Source organism: Propithecus coquereli, unplaced genomic scaffold (assembly GCF_000956105.1).
Source record: "Propithecus coquereli isolate 6110/MARCELLA unplaced genomic scaffold, Pcoq_1.0 Scaffold35, whole genome shotgun sequence".
NCBI classification, from domain to species: Eukaryota; Metazoa; Chordata; class Mammalia; order Primates; family Indriidae; genus Propithecus; species Propithecus coquereli.
In genome coordinates this window covers 5,895,571-5,905,033 of record NW_012149174.1, presented here as the reverse complement: position 1 = coordinate 5,905,033, position 9,463 = coordinate 5,895,571, and the positions used below count along the sequence as shown (strand labels likewise).

At 34.6% G+C, this 9,463-nt stretch overlaps 1 protein-coding gene across 1 annotated transcript in view; it reads right to left on the bottom strand.

Annotated features, from left to right (window-relative positions):
- Nucleotides 1-749: 749 nt before the first annotated feature.
- The window catches only part of CDC40 (cell division cycle 40), a 55,101-nt gene continuing 46,387 nt past the window's right edge, over nt 750-9,463 (bottom strand). The window contains exons 9-13 of the mRNA XM_012651134.1: nt 8,982-9,097; nt 8,591-8,724; nt 4,479-4,555; nt 2,279-2,423; nt 750-1,144 (exon numbers count right to left, since the gene is read on the bottom strand). Of these exons, the coding sequence (XP_012506588.1) occupies nt 967-1,144; nt 2,279-2,423; nt 4,479-4,555; nt 8,591-8,724; nt 8,982-9,097 (650 nt within the window). The 3' untranslated portion in view covers nt 750-966. The remainder of the gene's footprint in view (nt 1,145-2,278; nt 2,424-4,478; nt 4,556-8,590; nt 8,725-8,981; nt 9,098-9,463) is intronic.

Genomic DNA, 9,463 nt, shown 5'->3' with positions numbered 1-9,463 from the left:
ACTTTTTTTAATCTTAAAAAGTTCTGTCATATACATTCACAAGCAAAATCAGAATAATTTTAAAGATAAAACATATGACTTCAAAGAAATTACAAGCTGACATTTTGGACTATGCCCTCATACCTTATCTCCTATGAGGAGGATTTCAGTAGTAACATCTGTGAAGCAATTTTCTGAAAGTGTAGCCAGGTCATTACTGACAGTGAATATAAATAAAATTGAAAGTCTTGGCTCATTTTCTTGAGCTCCATCTTCAGAAATAATGTGGATTCTCTAAGTAAATAAATATAGTCCTGTCTACACTGATCAGGGAAGAAAGTCAAGGAAAGAACTTTGGACTAATTTTTATTTTACATTGTTTAATAGTCAGAGGGATGCTGCAGTTAAAGATTACTGATTTACAACTAAAAATATACAACATATGTCACCAAAAATAGTGGAACTCCTGAAGCCAAAAGATTAGAACTTAACCCACTGAAAATAATGGGTATAGTAATTATGGGTGGCTTTATCCTTCTTTCAGATTTCTATTAAATTATATCATCCCTGTTCTTTATTGCCCTTTTGGTTGAAGAGGTGAGTACATGGTACTTTTCTGAGTCATTAATTACATTACCTCTAATCCCAGATCCATTAGGGATTCTTTTTTGACCCCAAAGGGATCTTTTCAGAATGTCATGAAGATAAACCAAAACAGCCTGCCAAAATAACTACTTGTAAAATAGAAAGTCAATGGTCATTCTCTACATAAATAACACCTATAAAGAACAAAATGAAGTTGCCATGAAATTATATAAGTCAAATTTACAAAGTTGTTTTTTTTAAACAATAGGTCAGCGTCATAAAGCCATGTAAAGAAACATTACCTGTAAAAACAAGCTATCAACCAACACATTTAATAATTAAATACAGTTAAATATGACATTGGATCAAAAATGATCCTAGATAGTATAACGATTAATCCCATTAATCCCACAATTTAATGAGACCATCCCAACCACATGTTATGACCTTAGATGTTTCATGAGGATGCCACACTGCACCTATACACACTTTATCATGAGCTTTAAACCGACTATAGAGTTTTGTGGTCTTCCAGTCCCAAATGTTTAATTTTCCATTTCCATCTCCTGAAATCACATAGCTGTAGTGGGAAGAAAAATAAATCCAGATAAATTCAGATATCTTAAACTGGTAAAGCAGATGAAGAACAGAAAAAGATTTTATCTTTTTACCTTAACATGAAAAAATAAAACCCAATGCAAATAAACAATATTCAGAATAACATGGCAGAACATGAAACAGTCTATTAATCTGAACCTCTATAATAAAACCTCCCCATTGAGCTCCCAATCTAACAGTAGAAAACTTTTTTATTTTTTCATGTTTTTTTTGAGACAGAGTCTCTGTTGCCCAGGCTGGAGTACAGTGGCATGATGATAGCTCACTGCAGCCTTGAACTCCTGGGCTCAAGTTCGGCCTCCCGAAGTGCTGGGATTACAGGCATGAGTCACTGCGCCTGGCCAGAAAACTATTTTTAACTGGAGTACAGAGAGTCTCAGGGGCCGTAATGAATGATGCATCTCAGTCTCTAGACAGCCAGGAACAGTGTAGGGGAACCAATTTTACATATAGCCAGTGAACACATTTAGACCCATTCTACTGTAGTAACTCTACTACTTCCACAATTATTTTGGGGCTTCAATATCTTTTGAATACATCTAAGGTTGAATCAGAGGTATAGAAGTATAAAGCCCAATCACCAGGCTAAACATACAGAATTACAGGGATTTCTAAATTACTTCTATCTATATATTTTAATTAAGAATGGTGCTGTAGGCTTCACAAATCCAGTATGACCTAGAAATAGTCAAAAGCTGCATTTGAGGTTTCAGTAGACAAGCTGTAGTTAAGTTGTTAACTTCAATACTGCAGTACAGAATTCTTCTAGTGTTCATTCAATCACAGCAATATAGTGATTATAGTATTCCTAGTCTTGCTTAGAAAAGCAAAGAGAAAATAAGGCATTGCTGATATAACATAGGGACTTATTAGGTGGCTAAAAGGCATAGACCTAAGTAACATAAGGAGATATACTGAAGAACTTAAAAATTCAAAATATAAGTTTCCTAACTTGTTCTTGCTTTTATATTTGGCATTCTGACAGATTACAGAGCTCTCACACAATTACATTATGTGACAGTGATTTGTATTGTTATTTGCACAATAGCTTGTATCATATTTAAATATGAAAATAGATTAGAAAATTTAAAGTTACCTCATGTCTGGTGAAAAGTCCACTTGACAAGCATAGCCTGCTACCATGTGGCCCTTAAAAATTTTTTTCTTATTTAATCTAAATCTGTTCTGTGCTCCAAAAATTAAGATTTGGTTGTCCATGGATTGGCATGCTAGCCACTTGCCTGTAAATTCAAAAAATGGGATATTTTAGGGAAAGACTGAAAAGTTTAAAAAAAATAAATATGTTTACTGTGATTAATATTCTTTTGCTCCAACTACTTTATATGCTGGAAGATAAATTTATTATACCACCTGTAAAATGTTACAAATATGTCACTGGCAAGAGGTATTAATATATAAAGTAATGGATTTTGCTCATATAATCCTCTATCATTGAGCAGTCTCCATATAGAAGCTTTTCTTTCTTTTTTTTTTTTAAAAAGAAATACAAAAATTCTAAGCTTAGTACTAACTGAACTAAAAGAAAACTTTTGAAAATAAATCAATTCGTAGTAAGTATAGATAATAGAACTATGGGAAGAAAGAGACCTATCTGTGGTAATTATGGAATCAGGAAAATTAAGTCTGGTGAGAAAACCTAGGATTACCAAATTATAGCAACTGTTTTTTTGAGACAGGGTCTCACTCTGTTGCCCTGGGCTAGAGTACAATGGTGTAATCATAGCTCACTGCAACCTCAAACTCCTGGATTCAAGCGATCCTCCCTCCTGCCTCAGCCTCCTCAGTTGCTGGGACTATAGGCGTGCACCACCAGGCCCAGGATTTTTTTGTAGAGATGGGGTCTTGCTATGTTGCTCAGGCAACACTTGACTGTACTTGCATCCTATATACAGTAGTCCCTTGGTATCTATGGGGGACTGGTTCCAGGACCACACCCGACCCTCCACCCCTGCCATGGATACTAAAATCCACAGATGCTCAAGCCCTTTATATAAAATGGCATAGTATTTTTGCATATAACCTACATATGTCTCCTGTATACTTTAAATCACATCTAGATCACTTATATTAATAATACTTAATACAATGTAAATGCTATGTTAATAGTTGTTACTGTATTACTTTTTTATTGTTTTTTCCTTGAATATTTTTGATCTGTGGTTGGTCGAATCTAAGGATGTGGAACTTATAGATATGGAGGGCCAACTGTACTTGTAAACAATGCTGACTAAGGAAACGATCTTAATGCCTGAGTGGGTGAATGACCTTGTTCAAGACGGGCACAATATCTGTAATAGTTTAAAAGCACATTACATAAAATGTATATGCACAGTGACAAAGTATATAATATAGTGGATTATCAAAATAGGATCCAGTTAGGTTGCTCTTGTGACAAAAATGATTGACAACTATCACCAATCTGCCTGTGGCAGATGCCCTGATGGAAGAGCAAACTCTTCCTTGTCCTACACTTACAGTAGTTATGTGAGTTAATAGTGGCTTTGATGATGATGTTCCCCAAACATCATAACTAATTAACTAACTAACTATCTATCTATCTATCTATCTAAGACATGGTTTTGCTTTGTTGCCCAAGCTGGAGTGCAGTGGCTGGAGCATAGCTCACTGTAACTTCAAACTCATGGGCTCAAGTGATCATCCCACCTCAGCCTCCTGAGCAGCTAGGACTACAGGCATGCTGGCTGACTTTTTAATATATTTTTTTGTAGAGAAGGGATCTCACTATGTTGCCTAGGCTGATCTCAAACTTCTGGCCTCAAGTGATCCTCCCGCCTTGGCCTCCCCAAAGTGCAGAACCTCCACTTTAATACCTTCATGTAGAGCTATAATTACATCGGTATATTGTCAGTATCTCTATAGCACAAATTATCTTGTACTTAAAAGGCAATGGATTATTGAATAGGAAACAGTATTAAATAGATTTATTTTGTTTTTGCCCTATGAAATGATTTACTGAAACTGATTATGTTGGAAGTAGAATTAAAAAAAAACCCTACTGTCAAACAGAAATCCTTAGATGCTCAATGATAGCTGTAAATCTTTCTTTTATTTTATTTTCTAGAAAAACGAGAGTAGGTGAGTGACTCACATTATGAAAACCAGTAATTACTTCTAATATTGCAAAGATTTCCTTATACAAGTATGGCACTGTGACGAAATTCCCCTGGAAGGAAATGGTCAAAGTTCTTTTGAATATAGCAATTACACCATGTCTTAGAAGCTCATTTAAAAACACCTTCTGTGTACTAACTCACCATTTGGAGACAAAGTCACTGCAGGCATTGAGTGCATACTGGGTTCTGCTATATACTTGAAATCTACCGGGATATCCCTAAAAATTTAAAACAGCATATCAGAATAAGTAATTTTAAAAAAGCACCTTTAGAAGAATTATATCTAAAACAAAGGGTTAATATCCAAATAAAAAGCAAACTCTTGAATTCATATATTTAATAGACCTTTAATGAAACTTCCTGGAAGAAGGAAAACCACAAAATGATATTGTATTGCTTATTATAAATCTTTTACTTTATTAATGACTATCCTTTATGATATATAACAGTGCCAGTGATTTTGTTTTCTATTTTACTTAAACTTTGCCCTTTATGTTAAAAAAATCTGTGACTAAAAGTTCTTTAATAATGAACTCATCTAAAAATGTACTATGGTGGGCAGAAGCAAGATGTCTGAGGCAAGGTCACAGAGAAGTATTATTTTACCAGCCAGTCAACCTCAACTTGTTACTCTGAGTGGGTAAGTGTTAAACAGGCTTCAGCAATGCAAGTGGATGGCAGGCAAGGCTATAGGGGACTGTGAGCTGGTCCAGCACATCTAGAAATAATAACTAAGGCCAGAGAGATTAAGTGCTTGGTACCTGGACTATTTTCAGTTTACATGTAAAGCATTTCAAATGTGTACAGTGCAGGAGAAAAAAACATTAAAAAAATAAATCTCATGTGAGAGACATAAATGCTAAAACAAAAACAAGAATCCAAAACTGTCACCTAAATTTAGAACCATCAAAAGTTCTAAGTACCTTTTTATTTTTAATATTTTCCACGATAAAAATGCTTTAGTAATTCTGAAAGGATTTTTGGTCTTGTTGCGTTTCATGAGACCAGAAATGTCTTTTACAGAGTAATATGTGGGAAATGTAACCTGAAGAATAACATAGAATATAGAGCAGCAATTTCAATTTCAAACTTTGATTTGGGTTCCAATACTATCATTAACTGGAAAATAATAATTTGCCTTGATGTAGGGATTTTCTTTATCCATTTGTCCATTTACCCAGCAGTAGGAGCAAATGATTAGAAGAAAACTTCTGTCGGGGTCTTGGTTAGAGGAATATTTTCTGGTGTGACCTGGGGAACAACATCATCTGTCAGATCTTCGGCCCTCTATAGCTATAAGCCACCAGTGAGGACCGACATTCAGAATGATCCAAATGTATTAAAAAGAGCCTCAATCTAAAAAAGGTTCGTGTTTTTTCCCTCTCCATGTTTATTATTAGTGGCTAATAATCTTATAGCATGGATTAAAACATAAGAGCACTTGAAAATTAAATTAACCATAGTTCAGCTTCAGTAAACAAATTCAAACAGACACTTCATTTGATACAACAAATTCTAGAACAAAAAAATGAATCTGAACTACCTTGTAGACTCCTAGTAAAAATGTCTGCTAGGCATAGTTATATTTAATAAACACATAATTTTCTAATTAGATACTGTAATTCAGTATAGTGTAACTCACATGTTGCAAATAATCTTCAGTTTGGAAATGAATTCACCAAAAAACCCCTAACAAAAGTCTATGAAAATTTAAAGATAAAAGATAAATAGTAGTGTCACACTTTGTAAAATTTTCTTTTAAAAATATTCTACCAAAATTAAGAGCTTCTGGAGAAAATGCGTCTCTGACATTTTATGCATTTGGCTGATTAAAATACCATAGGCTGCTGAATTCTAATATAATCTCTATTCTCCTTTAGAACTACATAGATGTTAGTTTATATAGTATTGTTTAAGAAAGCCCAGTTTCCTTTGGTTTGTTTCTTGTATATCGTGGTACTCTAAGCAGGTATAGGGTGTATGTAGTAAAAGTTTGGCAAACACCACTTGTCTGAAGGCCCCAGAGTTGCTAATTCTCCTACTGCTAAGGGCAACTCTCACTTTGAGGAGGTCAGGGCCTTCCTTCCCTTCCTATGCAAGCTGCCTGTATCACTAGTAATGGCTCTTAGGAATGGTTTATGCAGTGAAGCACAGTTCTGGGGATCCTGCGCTGGTTTTGGTTCCTACTTGTCTCTGTAGCAAGACTGATCCTCACATTTATTAATTTCTCACTAATCAAATGGAATACAAGTTACCTTCTCTCCCCACCAGTCCCTTTATTCATCTAACTAGCTCCTTCCACATGATCAAAAACTCAAGCTCAGGAATCAGTTTGACCTGAATGTGAACTCTGACCCTTGCAGGTCCTATATAACCTTGGGAAAATTACTTAACCCATCTTAGTTTCCTTACATATAGAATGGGAATAACAAATGTATCTGTCTCATAGGATTGCTTTGCATATTAAATCAAATAGTTCACATAAAAATGCTTAGCATAGTGACTGGTATATACAAAGGGCTCAATAAATAAAACATCATTAATAATTACAACAATGACTTCTTTAGATATTAAGTGTATACTGTGTGCCAGGCACTGTGTTGGTGCTGGGGACAGACAGTAAGCATGACTGACACTGTTTTTTCCCTCAAGGTTAAGAACTTGTCGGGAAAGAGGAACAAATGAGCACGAAAGTATGCTAAAGCTGTGGAAAGCAAAAAATAGTGTGGGATGACAGAACAGGCTCCAAGGATTGATCAGGACGGCTCTGACAGTAAGCAAGGGATAAAGTGAAATCTACAGGACGTCGTCATTTCAAACAAACAGCACCATGACTTTTTAGAACCATTTCTTAAGATCCAAGAGGAAATAAAAAAAGAAGCATGCTAATTATCACCCTTAATTTAATAGAAAATCTTTGCTGACCAATGTTTTACTTTAGAAAACACACACAAATCTTCTTAAGTCCTGTAATTGCTACAACATTTAAATATTTGAAAATTTGTTTTATACCACTCTACATTTAAAAATGGAGCTGAAATATCACCTGAAGGTAGAAACATCTGAAACTTTAAGTATAATCAAACTGGTAAAATATACAGAACAAAACAAATATATGTGTGTGTGTGTGTGTGTGTGTGTGTGTGTGTGTGTGTGTATTCTCCAGAGCATTGTGCAAATGATCTAAGGTGGCTCATATAAAACTTGGTGTCTATATCAGATTCTCCGTAAAGAACATTTCTGAAGAAAGATTTTAGTTATAAGGTAGTCTCAAACCATGGACCTTAAGGATAATGCTATAAAGTACAGTAACTCTCCACTAATTGGGGATAATCTGGAGGCATGTAGTGGTGGCGCTGAGTGTGGGAGAAACTGCAGTTAAATTACATTAGGTCTTTGATTACCCAAATTGTCTTGACAATGGTTAGGGACCTGCTCAGCTCCCTAAAGGGACTCAGTCTGAGGAAAAAACCACTGACTGTGGTTCAAGGCTTCCCACTTCTTCTTAAAGTAGAACAACTTGTGGGGGTGGGAAGACACATTTTCTAGTCCTTGCTAGGCTGTAATCATGGTTGAGCTGTGCTTCATAACTGGCTGTAAAAACAAGCTGGGTTCCATCCAAACATTCATTTTAATAAAAAGATTATTATGCATTTTTTGCAACTAAATTATAAAACATGATCTATGATACTTAATTAAATTAGCTTTAGTATTTCTTGACTTTAGAAAAATCTTCTTTTTTCTAGGACAGCAAAACTAACCAACATATTATGATTATATTCTATGAGTAAAACATTTATACAAGGGTGATAATATGGGGCAACTTTCAGCATTGAATAGTCATAAAGCAGACATTTAAAAATTAAGAAAGACACATATTTTCTTTGGGTTGGTTCTGAGGCCAGGATCTTATGCTTAATCCTCCAACTTCTTGCCAGTCATTTTGCAAAGATGAATAAGATATCTAATAAAGAATGTAAGATAGAGCAATACAAATCTATCGTCTAAGATAGAGAAAAACAACTCAAAATACACATCTTTGGAAAGACTATCCAAACTATGAGGAGTAGCGTATTTAGATTTTTATTTCCATATTGTGGGTACTTAAACAATTAAAACCATTTGACTGGTAAGCCAGGATCACAGTTGTAAAAATACTCAAATAGTTTGATATTATCAGGCTTTGTCTTCGGCTACAAATTTTTTAATTGCTCGCTTTATATAAATCAGATTTTCTACTGATAGAAACTCACCATTCCCAAACTCTTAGGCTCTTATCATCAGATGTGCTCACAAATCTCCTATTCTCATCAACAAAAACAATGGTGTTGACAGCTCCCAAATGCCGATCGTATTCCTGCACAATTTCTCCACTTCGAATGTCCCACTATACGTCAAACAAGAGAAAAGGTAAAGACGGAAGCAGAGCAGGTTTATGAAAACGAACAAGGATCATAATTCTGGAAAGTGGAGAGGGAAAAGATCTCCAACATCATGTTTTTATCAATTTGCTGTTTTCTACTAAGAACTGAGCATCAGCAGTCCTTAAGAGTAGCGAATATTAAATGAGTTAATATTCCTTATTCTATTCCCTGATATAACATAAAGCTTATGAATCTTAATAAAAATACTGTGAAAACTTACTTGCACAATCTTCTTATCTGACATCCCAGCGACAAAGAGATTTTGCTTATCTTCATCAGGATTGAATTTGACACAATAGGGCACTTTTCGGTTTGTAAATCTTGATATACACTGTCCTAAAACCAAAGATTCAAATAAAATAGGTAAAATAAATCTGACCACTAAAAGATGACTATGAGATTAAGATCTAGAGATCATTTGCTTAATAAATTTTGAGAAAGATTAGCCTGCTTGCTCTGTACTATAAACTACATTGTTCTTTTTCATAGATTTTAAATGATCAAAAATGTTTTTCAAAACTAAATCTATATCACCAATTATAGAATAAATTATAGTTCCATTCATACAAAGGAATATTACAAGCAATAAAAGAACAAACTACCAGTACAAGCCACATGGATGAATCTCAGACATTATGTTCAGTGAAAGGAACTAGAAACAAAAAAGAATAATGGTATGATTGCATTTAAGAAGTTCAAGAA